The 23,756-nt window shown below is 36.5% G+C and overlaps 1 protein-coding gene across 1 annotated transcript; it reads right to left on the reverse strand.

Annotated features, from left to right (window-relative positions):
• Positions 1-16,482: 16,482 nt before the first annotated feature.
• Positions 16,483-20,103, reverse strand: LOC149183958 (uncharacterized). Its single transcript, XM_089417349.1, has 4 exons — positions 18,849-20,103; positions 18,369-18,739; positions 17,103-17,172; positions 16,483-16,785 (listed from the first exon to the last, which is right to left on the reverse strand). Exons 1-4 carry the CDS (start codon positions 19,622-19,624, stop codon positions 16,722-16,724), a joined length of 1,281 nt encoding a protein of 426 aa, XP_089273475.1. The 5' UTR covers positions 19,625-20,103; the 3' UTR covers positions 16,483-16,721.
• Positions 20,104-23,756: the final 3,653 nt, after the last annotated feature.

Here is a 23,756-nt window from a genome sequence, read left to right on the forward strand (position 1 = left end):
CCTCTCCAAGTTACGATTGCATTGCATCCAGTCATGATGGGCGTTGGAATTTCTCTTGTCCTTTATTTGAGTATGTGGAGATTTCATTGTTTGTTATTTTTTGGGGGGAATTTGATATGTTATATCTCTGTATTGTGGTGAATTTGGAAATTTATTGGAATTTGGTCCTCTAGTGTGGTAATTGGGGGATGATTTGGTAGTCTTTAGGTCAAGGTTTCAAGGCTTTGTGTCTCATCTTGTCTCTTGTTTCTCAGGTAGGGTTTTTCTTAGTGGTTGTCCCCATTATTCACTTGCCACTATAATCATGCCTCCTTGCCAGAGAATTATCAACAGGAGGGGTGCCATAGATAATGTCGGGTACAAAGGAGCTTTTCCTTTTTCCTATGACTCAATTGCGACTTTTTTTTATGTTGTTCCTCTTGAGGTGAGGAAAGAAATCTTATTGTTGGAGTCTAAAGAAGCAGGGGAAAAACCATACTATGTGGCAGTGGAAGATATGAGATGGGTTCTTGATCCTGACATATTCAAGAAAAAATGTCCTCATTCCCTGAACTCTTTGACTTTACACCAACAAATGGGTACATTGTTGCAATTTCAAGGATAAACAAGTAGAGAACTATTAATGTATTATCTTTATTGGAGGATATCAAACGTATTCTCTGGAACCAAAGGTTATGTTTAAAGTGGATTCTCGATTGGCCTAGATGGAAATTTTGTTGGTGTCAGATTCAATCTCTGGTGATCTCGCTAATCCATCAATTAATGATCCCACTAATACATCAGTTGACAGTACTTGGGATCTTACTATAATTTCCTCTAATAAAAAATAGTGATGGTTGGCCTGATCCATATTTAAGCAGGAACACAAAAAATTACAGATATAACCATAAATACAAAGGTGCAATAGAAATAACACTTCATTTCATTAATATCAAATATTGAAATATGCTTACAAACAGAATGGAAATAGACTAGCTCGGCCGATGGTAGATTATCTCTGAGAAGAGATTTGGCGGCTACATGCCTCTGAACTGTGTTACAGTGAGGCTCAAAGGCCTATTTATTGTTGGGAAACAATGGAAAACCCTAAACATCCAAAAATCTAACCCTAGGAGATGAAGCGCCAAACTATGGGCCCCGTTTGGGTAAATTGGTACATCAACTTCCTGGGGTCGTAACTTTGGCATACGATCTTCGTTTGACGCGCACAATAACTCGTTAGAAATATCTATCTAAGGAATACAACTTTTGAGTGACCAACATCAATCTATGGCCCATGTTGTTCCCAGTTTTCCCAAAAAACATCGTTTAGGGCCTCAAAACGGCTCTAGAAGTTCAGGACCCGAGAAACTGCCAAAAATAGTAAATGGTGCTACAATTAAGGAAACTGAAAAATTGAAAGAGACAGCTGTGGGGTTCCAAGTGGGATAGGTGGGTGACCACCAACATCCACCTAGATCATTCCTCCTCCTTTAGGAAGCAATGGTCCCCATTACGTTGAATTCCTCCATGGGATGGGGAAACTTTTGTTGAACTTGGTCCCTGGTGAGTTGTTCTTCAATCTCTGATGTGTCCAGTAATGGTAGGATGCATGGGTGAGGGCAATCCACATTGAACACTCGGTGCAAGCCAAGGAATGAGGGAATGTTGTGCTTCAAAGCATTGTTTCCCACAGCCTTGGTAATAGTGTAAGGACCATATCTGAGTGGTCTGAACTTCCGATGGGCTCTTGTAAGGCATTCTTTCTGCAAATGCAACTAGCCTTTGTCACCCACTTGAAACTTGTGTGGCACCCGATGTTGATCATGTCACTTTTTGTACTTGGAATTTTCCACAATGCAGTGACGATATATTGGCCCATTGGGTAGAGGTGCTCTAGGAGTAAGATCAGATGAATGCCTAACCTGATAGTGCAACAATACCCATGTGGGTGAGGAGAAGATGTCCCTATATTATTTCATGACCATATCTACTTGCTTCTATTGTGTGGAGGAACCCTTCTCGGGGCCCATGGATGTGGCTATGATCTTCCCCTTACTTTGAGAGTGAACCAGAAAGAAAATAAATTTCCTAGTCTGGGAGATGATATGATGCCGGGCTAAGCCGACAATACCCACAGTATGCATATAAAATGCATAATCTCATTTATCCCAGGAATTTCAATCTCCCTGCCTAGTCAAACCTTCATAAATTAAGGTTTAAGGCCCCTTAATAAAATCTCATGCGGAAATGTTTCAAAGACTATTCAATAGTCTAAACCTTAATTAACCTCTCCAGCGAAATCTTATTCAACCCTCATAAACTTTGGTTAATTCTTAAACCTCGCACATATTAACCATACCCTCTTATTCTGGTCTCGGATTTACTCAACACTAATCATATCATGGTTAATTTCCCTTAATCTGCTTTATTTCTATAATAACCTCATATAATAGAAATATACATAAATCGCATTAACCTTACCTTTCCACTTTTTCCACGGCCTTGACACATTTTTCGAGGCTTACCTTATTCAGGTTCACTCTCCACCAATGATTTCACTCCATAGGATCAACAGTTGTCGCATGATCTCCTTCCATCCTTCGTAACCCAAATAAATTTAAACTTGCGTCGATAAACTTCTTGGGTCCGCTCAGCAATTGAACAACAATTGAATAGCAACTGGTCCCACATTGACTTTCCCTTTTTGAACACATGCTCCACTCTACATTATTGATCAAAGCGTGTTGGATCCAATGGTTCACAACGATATCGGCCAGGGAACTTGCACGACACTTAACCGCCCTTATGGAGCCAATAAGGATTTTAAATCCTTAATCTATAAAAGTTCGGGTCTGCCTTTGAAGTTAAAGTCTGATCTCTTTATGGCCCGATATCTGTTGGATAATGGAGTCCATCAAATCCTACGGTTTATGGCCCTTCAACTAGCACGCGGATTACCAAACAACTCAACCCCCGTAGTTGACTTCGACATAAGCGTTTGAAATTTAGATCGACAGTTGTGATTGAGTGCGGGCCTTCGACCATGATCAAGACATCCATACACTCCTATTCCCCGCAGTCTATTCCTCCGCCATTTTTATCCTACCATTCATCCATCGATCTAAATGATCTGACGGTTCTCGTTCTTTTCTGCCTACTTCACGTTTAGGCCATTTCTTAGTGTTCCTATGGTTTCGAGTTTCTTCCACGGTTCTAGTCTTTAGTTGTTCTGCATCACAACTTCCTCCTGAGCTTACTCCATGTATTCTTATTCACTGCCATTCTTGAATTTCACTTGGATCCTTTGAATGGATTCATCGATCAAACCCCGATCCTACATACTCCCCTTCTTCTCTGTGTTCTACTCGAACCTCACCTGCATACATATACTATGCAGAATTACACTAATTACATAAAACTCATAACTCCATGCACACCATAAACTCAGAATCGAGTTGTTTGTATTAATAAACAGGTATTTACACAGTTTCTTCTCTCAGGCCTGATTTCCAATATCAGTGGCCTCTGTTTCACAATCTACCCGTAGGCTTACAATCAAACCTCTAACTCACAACCTCTAACTACTAACTTGACTTGACTAACTAGCTAACCCCTGACTATGCCTTTTAGGCTTACATTTATACAAAAGGATTCTACAACCAATTCCTGGTTTAGATCCATAACCTTCTCAACAAAATCCTAAAATCTCTTCCTTATCTCTAAGGATCCTCTCTAATCCACAAAATCATGAACTAACTCCTAATCTAAGATTTGCAATTAATTCTCAAATCTCTCAATCTCTCAACTATCCTAATTCTCTCATGTTCCCCTTCCTTCGAGAACATTTACAATATGCTTCACAATACTTAATTAAATCCCTATTCTAGCTTCTATCACTTAAAACCTTAATAATTACATTAATTCGACACTTAGGAAACCAACTTCCTTAAAACACAAGACCCCCCTATGTCTACTAAAATACAATGATTCTTCTAAGTTGAATGCTCTTGCATCATGATCTTACTACATTTCTTAGTAGAGATAAAAAGGTGGCGGTAGGTGGGGCTACCTCCGGTATCCTGTATAATGAATTACCCAAAGAAATAATAACAACGCGAGGCCTTGACTCATACACAGCATGTCGCTTCCGCGTGTATTGTTGGCCTAATACATCACAAACATCCATAGGTGCAACATCACACAATACCTCATCTGTGAAGGGCTTGATGTTGTAGGGAAGGCGACACTGTTGGCGGACTCAGAGATCTCGTCCTTACTGAAGCCACCCAACATTGTACAGCTGCGAGTGTGGTGTAGTCAATAGGCTCAATCGCTTCACAACCTCTATTGAAATGAGGTTCTTTTGGCTCCCACTGTCAAAAATGAATTGCAGCAATGAACCCTTCACCCACATCTATGAGTGGAAAAGACGCTCCCCCTCCTCTGGATCTTCGGGTTCATTCTTCTGGATCTTTGCAGTGGAAACCGTGGCACTGGGCTCCGCGTCAATGATCTTCTTCCCTTTGTCATTCCTCTTGTCAGGTTCTCACTCAGGTTTGGAACATGCATCTAATTTTGAAGCCTTCAGCTTGGCCACCGGCGACTACTTGGTCCGACACTTACTTGTGTTGTGAGTGGGGCTCTTGAGGAACTCACACCATTTTCCTATGTCCTTCTTTAACTTCGTTTTGTTGTTATTTTCTTGCAGCTTCGATGAGTTGTCTTGGGTCACACCATCTTGGCCTTGTCCTTTGTTCTGCATTTGGGGGAGCCTTTCCCTTGCTTCGGATTCAGGGATCCAAAGTATCGCTTCTTCTGTTTAAACTTCTGCTCGATTTTGACAGTGTATCGGTACACCATGCTGAGCGAGGAGATGTCCAGGAACTCCATCTCCTCCTGGATGTACCTGTGTAGGCAGCCACAGTATTTGAGTATCAAATGCCACTTAGAGTCCTTGATACCCAACTTTGTGCGAAGGGTATGAAAAATATTTGTGAACTCCGGCACATCTTGGTCCCTTTCTTGTCGCACCGTGGTCCACTTTATGTATTTATCCTCATAGCTTCCGACAGGGTAGTACTTCTCCTTTATGGCATCCCAAAATGAATTCCAAGTGGGCGCGGCTGAAAACAGTGAGCCCATACTTTCATCCTTCTACTCGCAGTAGGTTTCCCACCAGTCCTTGATGTGGGGGGCTGCTTTGAGAAGTGCAAAAGTGATATTTTCCCGACTGGAAAAATCATGAACAGAAAAATAACCTTCTAGCATATTTAACCATTTATCTACAACATCTACGTCTATTTTACCCTCGAATATGGAGATTTCAAAGTTAACTTGTACCTTAAAGGGTGTGGCATTTCTAGAGTAGTTGTTGGAAGCAGATGCATCACCCTTGGGTAGTCTCTAGAGGATTTGGGCAAAGTTTTCCATCATCGCATTCCTTTGTCGCTTGAGGGCTTCTTCGAGCAAGATTTTGATAGGATCTCCTGCCCCCTCGTCTTTCTTTTCATCTGCCATGGGAGGTTGTCAGGATTTGTGAGGCTGGTCTTGCAAAGGTTCAACCAGTTCAAGCCCTAACTTCTTATATCCTGACCTCGTTGGGGACATGCAAAGAAAAACAAAGAAAGAGCAGACCGCTCTAATACCACTGATCCAGATTTAAGTAGGAACGCAACAAATTACAGATATAACCATAAATAAAAATATGCAGTAGAAATAACACTTCATTTCATTAATATCAAATATTGAAATATGCTTACAAACAAAATGGAAATAAGACTAGCTCAGGCGATGGTAGCTTATCTCTGAGAAGAGACGTGGCAGCTACATGCCTATGAATTGTGTTACAATGAGGATCAAAGGCTTATTTATTATTGAGAAACAATGCAAAACCCTAAATATCCAAAAACCTAACCCTAGGAGATGAAGCGCCAGACTATGGGCCCCTTTTGGGTAAATTGGAACATCAACTTCCCGGGGTCATAACTTTGGCATACAATCTTGTTTGACGTGAACAATACCTCGGTAGAAATATCTATCCGAGGAATACCACTTTTGAGTGACCAACATCAATTTATGCCCCATCTTGTTACCAGTTTTCCCAAAAAACTTTGTTTAGGGCCTCAAAACAGCTCCTGAAGTTCAGGACCTGAAAAAAACTACCAAAAATAATAGAGTTTAAGCTTCTGTGATCCATATCAAGTTAAGAAATATTCTTCGGCGAAAATCACATGGAATATCATTTGTCATGAAAAAGACGCGTTTCGAACCAACTAGTGTGGTTCATCGTCTGGACAAGTTGAAGCAACAGATCTAGCCTAGCATGATAAATAGATTGAGCAGAGACTCCAACGGCTAAATTAACGGCTAATTTTGACCTTACGACCAGGTCAAATTCTTATTTACTATTTTTAAGGAAATCAGTTGAATTCGGTAAAAAGGATGGTTATAAAAAGGGAATCTGTTTATTTATTTAAATTAAAATATATATATATATACATATATATATATATATATATGGTTGGTTTGATAGTATATTTATTTATTTATTTTATTCAATTTATAAATTAATTATTATTGGTATTCTACATATATATATTTTGATTAAAATAATAAGATGACTAGTTTTTTATTCAATAATAATTTAATGGTTAGTTTATTTTTATGGAAGCTAGTTAAAATAATTTTAAGGTTAAATATATAAATATATATATTCTATGATTAAAGTTAAAATATTCGGTTATTAAGGTGAAAGTTAGGGTTAATGGTTGGAATTAAAAGGATAATTTATTTACTTATTTAAATTATTTAATAATATATATATATATATATATATAGTAAATTGTGCTACAGTTAAGGAAACTGAAAAACTAAAAGAGACTATTGTGGGTGTCCAAGTGGGATAGGTGGGTGGCCACCAACATCCGCCTGGATCATGGCCTTAAGTTTTTTGTAACTATTTTGGAAAACATTTTCCAAATATGGTCTCTTCATGGCGGTCTCAATATATTTTGGTTGTTAAGCTCAGTGCACTGGGTTATGTTGTTTGCATACAAAATACACTATTTTGGAGAACTTGTCTAGCCTCTATTTTCAATTCTATGATTACTCAATGTTGTAAATAGTATTCTTGCTTTTCCAAAAATGCTCTTACTAGGTTTGAAGGGGTATCTTGGATTCTTTGGGTTCATATATAATTTAAAAGTCTAATATTCTATTATAAATATCAAATTCCAAAAGCAAATATGGAACATCGAACCATGAAGAAAAAGAAATGACTTAACTTTCAACAACCAAAATAAATAGGGAAATATAGAGTGAAAATGAATTCTTTTATTATACAAAGATACAAGTGAGTTTGTTGTGTAGGTTTTAGTTAATGGAGGAAGCATTATGGTAGCTTTTGTTATATATATATATATATATATATATATATATTCTCTCACACACATATATATAAACAACATTTTAGGAGCTAATATTTATGGGTGGTCTAATTTTCCATGACTTTATTAATAAAAGAATGTCAATTTTTTTTTCTCTTTTCTTTTTTGAAAGTAATTCATATAAAGTTATTTTACCTTAAAAATCACTAGTTTTTTTGTAATTTATAAAATCTTTATAAATTTGAATATTTTTTATAGAAATATTGCCAAATATTTAGACTAGTAATATTCACCAAAGTAACTTTAAATAAATTCCATCCTTAAATTTCCCATCTTCATGTAGCCTTGGACTCCCACTTTTGATCAAGTAACAACATTAATATCTATAGCCTCACTTTGGGTAAGGTTTCTAAACCTTCCCTTGCATTTCTGGAATCATGCATCGCTTTCCTCTATTGGGAATGCGTTGGGATTTTTTTTTCAAAACTACTTATGCCCAAATTTGTGTGGAGATGGAATTAAACAAGGGTTTTCCCACAAATATTAATTTGATGGCTCCAAACTATGTTTGGTTGCAAAAGCTCAACTATGAGAATATTTCATTTCAGTGTAGATCATGCTATGAAACATGGCATGTAATTAAAAATTGCCCTAAGCGTTCTCAAGAAAGGAAAGACTGAAAAAGACCCCAAAGGCCCAAATGGTAGGAATGTACACAAGGTAATCGCTCGGTACTCAAAGAAGAAGACCTTCAAGACAAGAAAAAAACAAAAGACAATAAGGAAGCAGATTCAGTCAAAGAATATGTGGCCACGACAACAGAATCTAAGAAGGAAAAATCGATTGCTAATGTGATTCCTTTGGTCACCAATGAGGATTCCTTGGATGCAAAGTAGTGGAAAAGCAACAAACCCTCGTTTAACAAAAAAAACAAATATTTACCAAATTTTGAAAAAAAATTGATTGAAAAATATGCCTATAAAAACTTCAAAAATTACATTAATGGATTAAATCAATTTCTTTAAAAAATATATCAATATATAATTTAAAAATTATATTAATGGATTAAATCAATTTATTTAAAAAATATATCAATATATAATTTAACTCTTACTTTTTTATATACTAGCAATTGCACCAAATGTTGCAAAGAAAGCGTCATAAGTCTGTAGCATATGAAAAAAATGCATAGATGAAGAGTGAGGTGATATGTTATGTGATCTAAATGTAGTCCAACTTGAGTAAAAGAGAAATCTTAATATTGTTTCCATTGGGTAAGTTTTTGTAATTGGGATCTCTATTTTCTGTGAAGATTTACATGAAGAAATAAAAAATTTAGATATCTAAATGAGGGGAAATTGGAAGTGCAAATTCCAACTTATGTTATTGTTAAATTAATCTCTAGACTTGAATTAAAAAAAAAAAAAAAATTAAAAGAAAAAATTAGAATTAAAAAAAAAAAAAAAAGATCTTATATTAATTTACAAACACAACTCTATTTGTAAAAACATAAGGACAAATCATCAACAGTTTATAAGGGTCATCTAGCTTTAGACAAATTTAGAAAGAAGCTAATGTCAAGATGAGGGGATCATGAGTCTGGATATCTCACCTTTGTGCTAAAAAAAGAAAATGATATTTGTTATTATGTTCTTTTATTATGTTATTTGTTTTCTTTTTTACAAGTTCCCAAAATGTAATTATGTTAAAAACATTGTTTTAAAATTAAATTTTATATTGATAAAATGTATAATGAATTCATTGAAATTAGTATTCATGTTTTATTATGTATTTTGTTTAGTAATTATAGTAAGCAGTTAAATTATATTGATGGTTTAATTGAAATTCGATTCAACTTGAAAAAAAAAAAATTAATATATTTGAATATTATTTATATAATTTTTTTCCTAAAATTTAATATTGATTATTTCATTAATTTGTAATATTATTTTTAAATATTACATATTATTAGTTTGTTAATTTTTAAATATTACATATTATTAGTTTGTTAATTTTTAAATATTATATATAATTAGTTTATTAATATTTAATTTAAATGAACCCTAGCTGCGTCTCGGCGCCTTCGCGCCCTTGCTGCTTTGCGGCCCGTGGCTTTGGGCCCTCTGCCCTCCTCCTTTGCGTTCCTTCTTGATTTTCTGCGGATTCAGAGCGCACATCTTCTACTGGGAGGGACAACTAAGCTGGGCTCGCCCTCATGGAGGCCACGAGCTCGCCTCAGGCAGGCCCGCCTTCATCTGCCAAAGCTTTCTCTTGGTCTTGGCCAGCATGCCGTAGAAGAAGAAGAGCGAAGCAGCCAAGTTTGTCAAGATCTTGGAAGACATTCTTGAAATCTCCCTACCGCCTAAGACCCCGATTCAAGTCGCTCTTTCCTTAGTTGAGCGGGCTCTCGTGGGCCAGTTCACAGGTCTTTGGCCTTCTCCTAAGACCATGGAGTCCTGGGTAAACAGGAACTGGGCTCCTCTGATCAAGTGCAGCGTCACTTCTTACTTCTTAGGACGAGGGTTTTTCCTCTTCGAATTCACCTCAAAGGAAGACAAGGATCTGATCTTTCAGAATGGCCCCTATTTCATGGGCCCCCAGGGTTTGTACCTCAACAAATGGACGCCGGATTTCGACCTTGTAGTTGATGTCCCCTCGACTATTCTTGTTTGGGTCAGACTCCCTAATCTCCCAGTCCATTGCTGAAACTGGGATTCACTGAAACACATCGGAAACGCCCTTGGGAAATTCATAGATAGGGCAAACAACAAAGATCAATATGACTGTGCTCATATCTGCGTTGAAGTAGACCTAGAGGTGGGTCTCCCGGAAGCCATCAAAATCAAAGTAGGAAACTAGACCCATTTGCAGAAGCTGGATTACGAGCAGCTACCTTTCAAATGCCAAAAATGTCATGTCTACGACCACTTCGCCAGAGGATGCCCAACCAATGTGGAATCAGATAAGGGTAAAGAAGAAGGCAGGAATCAGGTCAAGTGCACCAGGAAAATCCAAAAGCAGGTTGGTCCAAATGGAAGAGGTCCTCAGGCCCCCCCTCTGCAATCCCCTCCCAAAATGGATCAAGAAAATAAATTCGCCCCTCTAAGCTCGCAAATAGAGGAATCTCAGGAACCAGAAAATCAAAAATCAACCCCTCCCTCTAAAGGTACCCCCAAAGGTCCTAGAAACGGAGTTGAGCAAGCTGGAAGTGGTGTTCCAACAATAGATATGGCAATGGCTGAGAGCTCCAAAGGAAACACTGTCGAAGAAGAGGAAGATGAGCATGAATCGAAGTGCTCGGAGGAAGAAGGGGAAATAGGAGAATCCCAAGCTTCGATAAGGAGATCCACAAGAGGCCGCAAATCAGATCGGGAAAAAAGAGAGCAAGAAACTTTCAAGGATAAGCTTCAAGGCAGCCAGCCAACCCTTGAGAAGTTACTAGCATCAAAAGCAAAGACGGCGAGAAACCAGTGTCAAGGCTCCAAAGGAGCCAACCAGAAATACAAATGATGAAGATAGTCTCCTGGAACTGTAGAGGTATGGGGAGCAGAATCAAAGAAGAAGCCATTAGAAGTTTAATAAGAACAAAAACCCTTGACAGTCTTCTCATCGAGGAGACCAAACTGGAAGACTTTGTCTTCCTTCAAGCAAGTAAGAAATTCTGGAACAAATGTGAGGCGGAAGCAATCTCAACCCGAGGGGCTTACGAAGGGTTGGGCACTCTTTGGAACACTAGCAAATTCACACTCGTCTCTAAAACCCTCAATACTCACTGGCTACTCTTAAAATTGCAGCACATAGACTCAAAAGAGATAATCAGTCTCTTCAACGTGTACACCCCCGTGAACGTTGTGGAAAAAAAGCACTGATGGGACTCCATAAGAACCCAAGTAGATCCAGTTAATTTTGAGAACATCATCATAGCAGGAGATCTCAATATCACTCTCTTATCAACAGAGAAGAGAGGAGGTAGCGTTGTTCGAGATTTGGCAAGGGAATGGGCAGAGGACCTTACGCAGGACTGGGACCTGTTGAACATCAAGCCAATCTCTAGTAAGTACATTTGGACTAGTAAAAGAATTGGTCTTGGCCACATTGCTGCTAGATTGGATAGATTCTTAATTCAAAGCTCTCTTCTTGTGCTTGGATTAGAGGCTAGAGTGCATATTCTCCCATGCAGCGCTTCATACCATAAACCCATCAAGCTGGAACTCGTGTTTCAGCTTGACCTTGGACCTATACCCTTTAGATTTAGCCCACTCTGGGCTAAGGAATCGGACTTCATGCAATTAGTTAAGGACACTTGGTTGCAACCGGTCAAAGGCTCCCCCTTTTTCGTCTGGGAAGAAAAGCTCAGAAGTGTGAAAAGGGCTTTGAAATTATGGGCCAAATCTCTACCAAATCCAACCAATGAAAGGAAAAAAATCCAGCACATGCTGGAAGTCCATCAGCTCCAAGTCGAAACAACTGACATAACAAAATAGATTCTAGATAAAGAAGCCTTGTTTCAGCAAAACTATCATAAGGCATGTCTAGCTGAGGAAGAATATTGGAGACTTAAGTCTCGCAGTCTTTGGCTCAAAGCAAGGGACAAGAACTCTTCCTTCTTTCACAAACAAGCTCAGGCAAGGAAATGTACCAATTCCATTTCCGAAATCAAAGATGGTACCATCATTCACAAGGATAATGCAAACATCAAAAAAGCAGCTTCTCTTCATTTTAAAAGTCTGTATAGCGAAGATATAATTCTGGATCAAAATTCAGAGATGATGGACGGGATCCCCTCCCTGATTTCTGCTGAAATGAATCACCTCCTTGAAGCTAAAGTCACCAAGAATGAAGTCAAGGCTGCCTTATTTGCCATGAACCCAAACAAAGCCCCTGGGCCAGATGGATTCTCAGCCAGATTCCTCCAAATTTGCTAGTCCATTGTGGAAAAGGATCTTTACAAAATGGTTCTAAAATCCCAAGTTTGCCAGAAAATCGGAGGAAGCACGAACTGTGCTTTTTTTGCTCTTGTCCCCAAAGAGAAGGGAGCCAACTCCTTCAACAGGTTTCTTCCGATTTCGCTTTGTAATATAGGTTACAAATTGATCACCAAAGTCATCGCTAACTGCCGAATACATTGTTGTTCAAGGTTACGCCAAGCCGTGTGAGCGCCCCCATGTGGCCACAAACCCTGAGCCTTGGAAAGGGATATGGCATTATCCCACCTTGCCTAAAATCGACTTCTTCAACTGGCTGTTATGTCACTCCAAAATCTTGACAGATGATAATCTCCAGAAACATGGTTTTCACGGTCCTTCAAGGTGCAGCCTTTGTAAGGTAAACCAGGAAAGCGTAATTCATCTGATGCTTGAATGCACCTTTACTTTGCAGATTTGGACAAAATTGTTGGGAACTCTGAGTTCCAACATCGTGTTGCCTTCCTCCATCCCCGATATTTTTACTAAATGGTTGCAAAGGTATCCCAGGACTCCCCCAAAAAACAAAATTATCAGAGCTGCTTGGACTACTCTCCCTAAAATAATCTGTTGGTAGGTTTGGCTTGAGAGAAATAAAAGGATTTTTAGAAGCTACGAACAGGAGGCCAAGCTTGTGGCAGTTAAGATTAAAAGCCAGCTTAAAGAGAGTCTGAGAGATATTAAAGATGACTTAAATCTCAGCCAGCAAGATATAAATTGGGGCTCCTCTCTCAAACTCCAGTTCCAAAATAGTGCAAACAGTATCTCCCTACCCAAAGATTGGCAAAAAAGACTTTCAACAAATGACTTCAAGCACTGAGCCACAAATCAGCAAAGAGTCTCCCTTTTTTTCGATGGGGCTGCAAAGGCCAATCTTGGAAGCACTGGTGCTGGAGGCGTCATTTTGAATCCCGATGGCACAAGGATACACAGTTTCGCCTGGGGCCTGGGCATAGCTTCTAGCATTCAAGCTGAGGCTTTGGCTCTTTTCCAAGGACTCAAGATTATGAAAATGCTGAACATCAGGGAGGCAAATGTAATTGGGGACTCTCATGTAATAATTAACATTATGGTGACTCATTCTAAGCCAGCGGATCTAAGGCTTGCAAGGCTGATTTTCAAAGTAACAGATCTTAGAGACTCTTTTCAGAAGTTGAATTTTTATCATGTGTTGAGAGCTAATAATAAAGACGCTGACATCAAAACCAACAAAGCAGCCCTCCTTATGGCTTGAGCCTTACTCAGAGGAGGACAAGAATCATGGGAACCAATTCCTTAATTTAGATAGCTATCATGTTTTACTACCTTTTGTTAAATCAGTTTGTATGTACCCATAAAGTTGGGAAAATCTCTGAAATAGATTACATAGTAGCAGTGAAAAAGAGATGTGAGCTAAACATAAACGCCATGGCCTTGCATGGTTGTGCTAGACTTGTGGAATTAGACTCACCTTTTGTGATCCGTTTTTTGGCATTAAGGCCAAGTATCTAATATATCCTCTATCCATTTCTGTAAGAAATATATATATTTAATTTAAATGATTGACTAAAAATAAGTATTGTATTTTACTATCAAATTCAAACCCCTAAACTACATGTTAACCTGCAAATCAAATTTTACAAAAAAATTACTTAAAATTGAATATCATGTGTGCAAAAGGCCAGTTGGCCACGTTGTTAACAACCAAGAACGCAATGTGGAGCGCTATTAAGCAAGATAAAAGTGATTGTTGTTGGCAAGGAACTCCCTTTACCAACATCAAACATTGTGTTGGGAAAAAATTAGTGTTTTGAAATATTATTATAATCCTAAATAAAATACTCTAAATATTATTTAAGTTTTATGAAATTTGGTCTTACAACTACTGAAATTTCTAAAAATAAAATTGTGTAAATCTAAAAATATTTCATACTTTGTAATTTTAAAGGTAAATATAACATCCCTTACACCATTTTATTAATAGAAACTAGATGTACATCCATAGAATATAAATTCATGTTTCAATTTTTGGAATATACAAGTACAAAGTGCTCAACATGAGAAAATATAGGCTTCTTATTATTACTTATAGTATGAAGAGTAGCCACCATAAACTTAACACAGATTTTGAGGCTTGAATTAGTTCTTGGACTATAAAACAAAACAATAAAATTACAAATAATAATAAAAAATAATGAAAATAGAATTACAAATAATCATTAAAACTATTCTTATAATAACTCACTTTCTTAACTAAATTTTCAATCATTTTATTTCTACCAAACTTCATTTTAAAAATATAAAATATTAATTTATAATTAACATGTTTAATAAAAAAACCTTATCCAATTATTTTTTTATGAAATTTCAAAAGGAAAACCCAAAGTTCTCTGAACTCCGGAGAAAAGAAAAACAACTTTATTTTATATATAAAAAGAAATAAGTTAAATATAAAATATATAATACTAATATTGATTATATTCTAAGTAATTTTAGTATCCACAATCAGAAAGTAAATAAGAATTAATCAAAAACATGAGATTCAGTCACACTAATATGAAGACGGTCGATTTTAATTCTAACTTAACTAATATACAAGAGATCAGAACATCTTAAAAATATGATTTAAATAAAACTGACATTGGACATGTCGCTATTATGCAAAAACCTTGATCTATGGACAGTCCTGGATAATCAGAGGGAAGGAATTAACTAACTCCACAAATAATTGGATATTTTCACAAATAATATAAAATAATTATTTCAATTAGCAAATATTTTTTAGATATTTTTTAGATCAGACACTTTTAATTATGAGGAGGCCCTAGATTTTACAGGGAATGAGCAGAGTGAACCAACATAAACTGATTAATGAAAGTTTTTCTATTCCCAACATATTCAGATCATTCATTTATAAAAATAAAGTAAACTATTAATTACACAACTAAATTATTAAACATAAAATCCAAAATCTCAAAAGAAAAGCAACAAAATAATTATATAAATAATCATAAATTTTAAGATTACAAAATCTAAAAAAGATCCGGCAAGACCATTTTATCTGTATTTTTAATAATCTGATATTAAAAAGAAAAAGTAAAAAAAATTAGATTTAACTCTGCTTATTATAGACCTACGATGGGCCTCACTAAGTCTTATCTCCTGGACAACGCCAGTTTTATCCAGACATATCACAAGTCACTTTCTCATCTTTCCTGTGTTGTCTTACCTGAGTTCGATTAAACCCACGATTTTAATGTGCAAATATTCTATGAGTAAATAAATATTACAGCATTTGGAATCAAAATTGGTTAGATGGTTATTAAAAGATGGATAAAACCCTTATATTCCATATTCTTATTTTTTTTCAGAAAGAATGCACATTAAATCAATTGAACCTTTAGTAACTTGATGGCATAGCCGTGGCAGAAGACTGTGTACCAGCAGAAACTTTTAGCGTTCAGCCTGCCTGAAATATGGCGCGAGCACACATTTGTCTGTACATTTATTTTTCTGAAACTTGCAAGCATCGTTTTTTTTGGCATTGGTTTCGCTCAGAAAAGTTATTAGTCACTTTTATTTTTTTAACCTGGGCTTACAAGATTGAAGATCAGAATAACACGAGCAAAAATAATCTTGAAACAAATAAGGAAAAGGTAGCTATACAAAAAAAAGAAGGTTATGACAAGATTTGAATCTAAAGATGATATTTGTAAACATCTAACATTAAATCAGAAGAAACATAATGAAAACAGCTAAGACCTGAGTGGAGTTCTTTCCAGAGAAAAGGCTTTACATCGTAAAAATTGTTATACTGTAACATGAAATACATATAATATATCTTTTATAAAGTACATAATATATAATCAAATGCTTGAGTAACTAAAAAAAACTTATAATCAAATGCTTGAGTAACTACAAAAACCTATAAATCAAATGCTTGAGTAACTAAAGATCCTCGTACTTATTTTATACAAATTATTTTGTGTTACAATGTTGTATTATTTAATTACAAAACTCAAGTTCAAAAACAAATATATGGGAAAATGTAATGTTGTATTATTTAATTACAAATATCAAAGTCCAAAAACAAATATGAAATACCAAACCATGAAGAAGGGAAGAAAAGAAATGAGGGTAGACTTTCAACGACCAAAATAAATAGCCACAGAAATTCAAACTGTCGGAATCTATAACCAAAAATGAATGTATAGAGAATTAATTTTTTTTTATTGCGCACTGGATTTTTAACGTACAAATAACGACCAGGAAACAATTTCCTCCTGGAATGAAATCAATTAAAATAAATAATTCACGGCAATGGGTAAGTGCATTGGCCTAAATCAGGGCACAAATCTTCAGATTGATTTTTAATGTACATACAAACTGCTGGGTAGTTAAAAAGAGGAACCTACTTATAGCGGAACTTAGGGCGAACAGCAATCACGCCTGCTCTAGCTTCACTAAATTTGTACCTGCACTGTCCAATAGATATGCTAAGCCAAACTATCAAAACATTTTTCTAGACATTCTTATCTACCCAAAACTTCCGAAGTCATAGATTGCTGAGAAGATATGATAACTGCTTAGATTCGATGTAAGGAAATGTGCATGGTGAATATCTAATTTTCCTATTCATTCTAGAAGTTTAAACAAAATGAAATCAGGCACAGTTCAATCATAGTCTAAGATAATACGATCAATGCAAATACAGCTGAACCACATGCAGTTAATTTCAATGAAAGCCCTAATACAAGACAATTCATGTTAAAAGTTTGAGATAAATATATACCCCTTATCGATAAGAAAGTTTTTAATTGCAATAGGAAGAGCAGCACCACCACGACTGTGGACTCCAACTCCTGCAACAGAAAAAAAATACAAAGAGATGAACAAATCCACAAATCCTGCAACAGAAAAAAATACAAAGAGATGAACAACTCCTGCAACAGCAAGAAATACAAAGAGATGAACCTACATATAAATACAAAGAGATGAACTTACATATAAGGATGATAAATATTTAACAAATAGAACACAAAACAGCAAGCATATACTATATGAAACTATATTTTGCTGTGAAAGGAATCTGCTATCCATAATGAGCTGATGCCCATCACTTGATTAGATGGAGTCACATCATACTGAACAACAGACAAAAGAATCACACTTTCATAGATATAATTGTTTTTCCCTGGCATATTTCCAATATAACAACTTGTCCAATCGCTATATCTTTTCCCCTGTGGCAATATCTTGCAAATAGAGCAGAAACCAGTAAAACAGAAGTAAAACATATTCTGTTTGAAACTGTATTTTTGCTGAGATAGAAATCTGCGTTCCATAATCAGATGATGCCCATCACTAGATTAGACTCAGTCACATCATATTTGACAACCGACAGAACAAGAAATCACATTTTCATGGATATAATTGTTTTTCTCTTGCATATTTCCAATATAACTTATCCAATTGATCTAAATTTTCCCTTGTGGCAATATCTAGCGAATAGAGCAGAAAACAGCAAAACATATACCGTTTGAAATTGTATTTTTGCTGAGATAGGAATCTTCTATCCATAATCAGATGATGGCCACTAGATTGGACTAAGACACATCATATCGGATAACAGACAACAGGAAATCGCATTTTCATTGATTCAATTGTTCTTCCCTTGCATATTTTAATACAAGGATTTATCTAATTGCTCTATATTTTCCTTGTGACAAAATCTTGCAAATATAGCAGAAAACAGCAAAACAGAGTGTTTGAAACTGTATATTTGCTGAAATAGGAATCTGATATCCATAATCAGACGATGCCCATCACTAGATTATAGTCAGTCACGTCATACGAAGCTCATCATTAGATTATTGTTAGTCACATCAAAATTTGACGACATTCAAAACAAGAAATCACAGTTTCATTGATATAATTGTTTTTCCCTTGCATATTTCCAATATAAGGACTTGTCCAATTGCTTTATATTTTCCCTTGTGACAGTATCTTGCAAATTTTTAGAACAACCAAGAATTGATACAGTGAAGTAACTTCTTACCTGTTATGACTTGCAGTTCAGATGGCCTCCAAGTTCGCAAGGATAATAATCCCGAAGATTGTTGCTCTGTATTGAAATTGCTTTGCTGATTTGTTCCTGGACCAGATGGGGCAGAAGTATTGTATTCAATCATTTCCAATCGCAATTCCAAGGCCTGCACCGCTTCTGCTGCATGAAGCCCATGTAGATCTAACTTCCAAATGTCCTTATGTTTTTCATTTCTAATTTGAAGAATTTCTGCAGCTGCCTTAGCATTTAGTTTATCTGCAGCCAAATGTTCATCTTTTGATTTTAGAGAAATATTCTTAGCAGTGCTGTGATCGCCTCGCAAATAAGCTCTTTCAGCTTCCCTTGAATGTCGATTTGCAGCCCTGCTTGAAAACAAGCGATGATAATATATGTTCATGCCTTCCCAATTACCAGTAATGATCACCTTAAAAAAATTCAATGACTTCACGGAAATAGGCTGGCAAAATATACCTACGCATCCGCAATGCTTCCTTTCGATGTTTCAAATATACATCGTCTTCCTCCCATTCTGGCTCAGGGGGAGCAGTTGGCATGTGTCCTCTTGCAGCTGTCACATGCAAATTTTCAAAACCCAAGGACTCAGGCAATAGAGAGCCACTTCCTTCAGAACTCTGATCAGGTAGAGAATTCTCAACAGCTTCAGATGCATCAGAGGGATCTGAATTCTCCGGCAACGTCATCACAGCCATAGACTCCAGGGAAGCAGAGGCTTGTTCAAGCTCATAATTAACAGCCACTAAAACATCCTCTATCAGGCTCTCATCAGCCCAACCATACAAGGCCTTCAGTTTCTCTACTGCAACCTTTTTCTGATTTGCATCATCTGTCACGCCCTGCAGCATAGCAGTGCTAGCCAGGATTGCATTAGGATAAGGATCAATCAATTTCTCTGGCCCAACAGCAACTTTTTCTATCAATTGAGAAAATCCTTTCCAGGGTTTGCCTCTAGAATTTGGAGAGATAAAGGAAATATTTTCGTGCCCCACCACAGCCGAGACATCATTTTTTTCTTTCAGATAATTCTTGTCCATAACAGAACCCTGACTTGGCTTTCTCTGGAGATGATTAGAAGAGGACGAGGTTGGAGGAAAAGGTGGGAAAGGGTCGACGTCAGCCTCAGGAACCCCACCCCGCTGTTGGGCATCAAAGGAAGCCCATCCTGGGACCTTAGCCCTTTGCCGCGGTGGTCGGATGGACCTCTTGGGAGCACCACTGGTGCCCATCATGGAGCACTTACCCGCCGAGAAAAGTATTGTTGGGTCTGTATAAGGAGATCACGGGATCGAAACCCTTTGGGTTTCCGTCCAAAGCAAGATAAAAAAGGGGGTCTACTGTTTACTCCTTCGGCTAAAGATAAAGGGAGACGGATCATTCATTAATGACGATCTTATGCACAGAATTTCAATGCCGTACCTGGCTAAAGAACTCTCAAAGCCACCCGTCTGTACTTCCAGAGCTCCCGAAACCACGCGCAGGATTTCAGAAGAACAGAGTCGCTGGATTGCTGTTCTCGATTTTGATTTTGTCTGAAGGATTTGATGTACAAAGATGAAGAAGATGCTTGGAATTTGCATTGAAAATTGGACTGAGAATCCATTAACAAAGCGCGTGAGCTCTGAGAAATTTTGACCCCCCTCAAGAATTGCAATCTGAGAACAAACCCAAATCGAAATGCGCTCGGCTCTTGCCGTGTTGCTATAGAAAAAGGAGCAGTCGGACTTTTGTGCGAATATATACATGGCGTTATACTAACCTCTAAACCCTATATGGTTAACTAACCTAAAGGTTAGGTGCGCCCGAATTTTGATCAGGGTGGCGACGGTTGACTTAGAATCCGTCTAAGGGAATAGTTTACCGACACGTGGAAGAAGGATTAACCATAAAATTTGTCGATTGGTAGTGCTAGGAATGCTGCGGATGTTTTGATTGGCAAATCTCACCGTTATTTCCCTTGGAGAATATTTGTTGGAAAAACGATAGAGATATTTTAGAGGGCAAAATAAGTTTATTTTTTGTTATTATAAAGTACATAATTTTATGGAAATATTTATGGTTTGGTTATATAAGATATTAGTTTAGATATAGTGTTTTATAAATGTTTGAGAGGGATTAAGTTTTTTTTGGGATAATTTTTTTTTTTTAAGTGAAAAGAGATTTGATCTTTCTTGGGGCTTGATAAATTTGAGGTTAAGATGAATCTTTGCTGGTTTTTTATATCTACACATATCATATTAAGGTTGGATCTATCTGTCCTTCTCTTCTCTCTCTCTCTCTTCCCTCTTGCCCAACTCTCTCCCTCCCTCTCTCTTCTCCCTCCCTCTCTCTCTTCCCTCTTGCTCAACTATCTCCCTCCCTCTCTCTCTTCCCTCTTGCTCAACTATCTCCCTCCCTCTCTCCTTCTCTCTATCAACTCCTCTCTTTCTTCCTTCCTCTCTCTCTCTTTCCTTCCCACTTCCCTCTATCTCTCCCTCCATCTCTCTCTCTAACCACCAACTCTATCATTATCTCCCTCCCTCTTTCCTTCTCTCTTCCCCCTTGTCTCCCCCTCCATATCCATGTCCCCCCTCTCTCTTCCCTTTCTCTCCCCCTCTCTCTCCTCTCCTCTTTGTCTTCCCTCCTCTCCTCTCTCCCTCTCTCTCCATCTCTCCCTTGTCACTCCTTCTCTATCTACTGCTATATCTCTATGTAATTTTTTCCTTTCCTCTCTCCCCCCTCCAACTCCATCTCTCTCCCTCCCTCTCTCCTCTTTGTCCCCTCCTCTCACTCTTCATTCCTCTATCTCTTTTACACTTCCCTCTCTCTCTCCTCCCCATCACTCTCTCTCTCCTCCCCATGACTCTCTCTCTCTCTGTGCCCTCCAGCTTTGTGACTATTTCTCTCCCGCCCACCTCTCTCTCTCCCTCCCATCCATCCATATGATGGACAATTTTCACTCCATGCAATAGATGTTCTCTTTCCCTCTCTCCTTCTCTCCCCCTGCCTCTCTGTCTCCCTCCCATCCATCCATATGATGGACAATTTTCACTCTTTGCAATCAATGCTCCCCATCCATCCATATGATGGACAATTTTCACTCCATGCAATAGATGTTATATGTAATGTCTAAATTATTTTCCATTTTAATGTCTATATGGTTTTTATGATGTGTAGTATTAGTAAGCCTTGGTATTGGCTCATACATCCAAAAATAAAATACTTGAAAATCATTTATAGTCAAGTAAATATCATATCTACCATAGTTTACTTTTCACCATAATTAAAGGAAGTCTTTTGCTAAAAAACACATAGAAATAAGATGTAAAAAATATATTTACGAATAACATGTGAGTTACTCCCCACTATTATTTATGTCTTCTAAAATTGGAAGTGTGTAGACTTACACATGGTTACTATCCATCAAGGTTTATGAAGTTCTTATGCTTGAGTAGGCAATTTACTTAACCACTTCATATCTCAATTTATTAATTATTGTCAAAGCAAGACCATAGGTAGATCTGTCTATCAATTATTATTAATTTAGCATGACCAATGTAACTTATAATTATTTATGGAATTTTTCCAGTTGGAGGGGCTAAGGTGCCCTAAAAAAAATACAATATAACAAATTGAAGCTTATTGTTTCTATTACTTTTAACATTTTATTATTAATTGAACCAAGATTTAAGTTTTTACACTACAACATCTCCACCATAATTGGTTGTACATTACTTTTAACTTTTTATTACTTTTTAATTGAGCTGACATATAAATGTTAAATGTTAAACATTTATCAAAATTTGTTAAATGTTATCCCATACTCGGTTGTAGAGAGCCACCCGCTCAATAGTTTTTTTAATATTATTTAAATTAATCTAGTTATATAAATTAAATGGTTCATTTTGAGGAAAAAATTAAATTAAATAGTCGCTAAATATTGATAAGTATCAATTCATAATAAGCATCAAAATACTTATTTCATAATAAATTTCACATTTAAAAAAATTATAAAAGTTAACAAACTTATAATTTTATTTTAAATTATTATTATCATTTATAAAAGAATTAATATATGAGTTAAATATATATACATTTTAAAAAATGTGTCACAATATTCTTAATCATGAAGATTCACCTCCACTTTTTGGAAATTTTTAACTTGTAAACAACTCTTTTTACAATATCATGGCTTATCCATACCACATGTCTAATATAACATGTTCTTTAATTAATTAGAGATAAATTAATTAAAAGACCATAATTAACCTGTAGATGAATTTTAATCTTTAATATGTGAATACTACTATGAATATTCCAACATATTCCTCAAAAGTTAAATCTCCACCATCCACCTAATTATGTGGATGGACATGTTTCTATTCTTAGTAGCATACATAAATCAAAAGGTTATGATTTATTTCCAAAGTAGTAATGCTTTTTTGTTTTTTATTTTAAATTCATTACTTAAAAAATTGTGGTATGAACAAGTATCATATCAAATGAGTTGTGATTTTTTGGGCATATTGTATTGATAAGCCATGGTATTAGCCATGATATTGTAACAAATTCTATGAATCTCCATGGTTAAGAATTTTGTTACATGTTTTTTAAAATGTATATATGTCTAATATTATATATTATTTTTTTATGAATAATAATAATAATAATAATGTAACTAACATTCAAAAATTACTATGGTAGGGTTTCAAGAATGATCGGTGCTTAAGTGTTTGGAAATGCAGGATTTTTAGCGATTTGGAGTTCAAATCTAGAGAGATTCTTAATCGTGAAACCAATCTCAGGGGAATCCTTGTGTTTGCAAGTTTTTGTTGATTTTCATGTAGATTCACAAGCTCGTGCAATTTACTAAAGCACAGGACAAGAATCTACTTCTACTTTCAACAAACGGAAGCCAGTAGATCGATAAAAACAATACGAACAAGAGGAAGACAAATCAATGACACATAATACAATAAGTTTTTCTGGGTAAAGCCACTGCTCAAAACCCTGCCTATCTGTATTGCCTTAATAAAAAATATGAGTGAAGATACAAAGCTTGTTCTCACAAGAACAATTCCGCACAAGTATGCTCAACTCTCTACCTCACAAACTCACTCTTAGCCAACACTTAGCAAAATTCCACTGCTTGCCAAGCCCCTATTTCCTTGCACAATTCCTAGGATGAATAACTCGTATTCAAAGGGAATTCATGCGAACAGCAATCACGCCTGCTCTAGCTTCACTAAATTTGTACTTGCACTGTCCAATAGATATGCTAAGCCAAACTATCAAAACATTTTTCTAGACATTCTTATCCACCCAAAACTTCCGAAGTCATAGATTGCTGAGAAGATATGATAACTGCTTAGATTCGATGTAAGG

Source organism: Pinus tabuliformis, chromosome 3_2 (genome assembly GCF_031772625.1).
Source record: "Pinus tabuliformis cultivar Carrire ecotype Pingquan chromosome 3_2, CPIR1, whole genome shotgun sequence".
Taxonomy (NCBI): Eukaryota; Viridiplantae; Streptophyta; class Pinopsida; order Pinales; family Pinaceae; genus Pinus; species Pinus tabuliformis.

Excerpts from the sequence above, each read along its gene's own strand:
- LOC149183958 (XM_089417349.1), bottom strand. The coding sequence starts at position 19,624 with ATGATGGGCACCAGTGGTGCTCCCAAGAGGTCCATCCGACCACCGCGG. Across the intron at positions 17,173-18,368 it reads TGAACTGCAAGTCATAACAG|GAGTTGGAGTCCACAGTCGT; the intron begins GTAAGAAGTTAC and ends TTTCTGTTGCAG. Across the intron at positions 16,786-17,102 it reads AACTTTCTTATCGATAAGGG|GTACAAATTTAGTGAAGCTA; the intron begins GTATATATTTAT and ends TGGACAGTGCAG.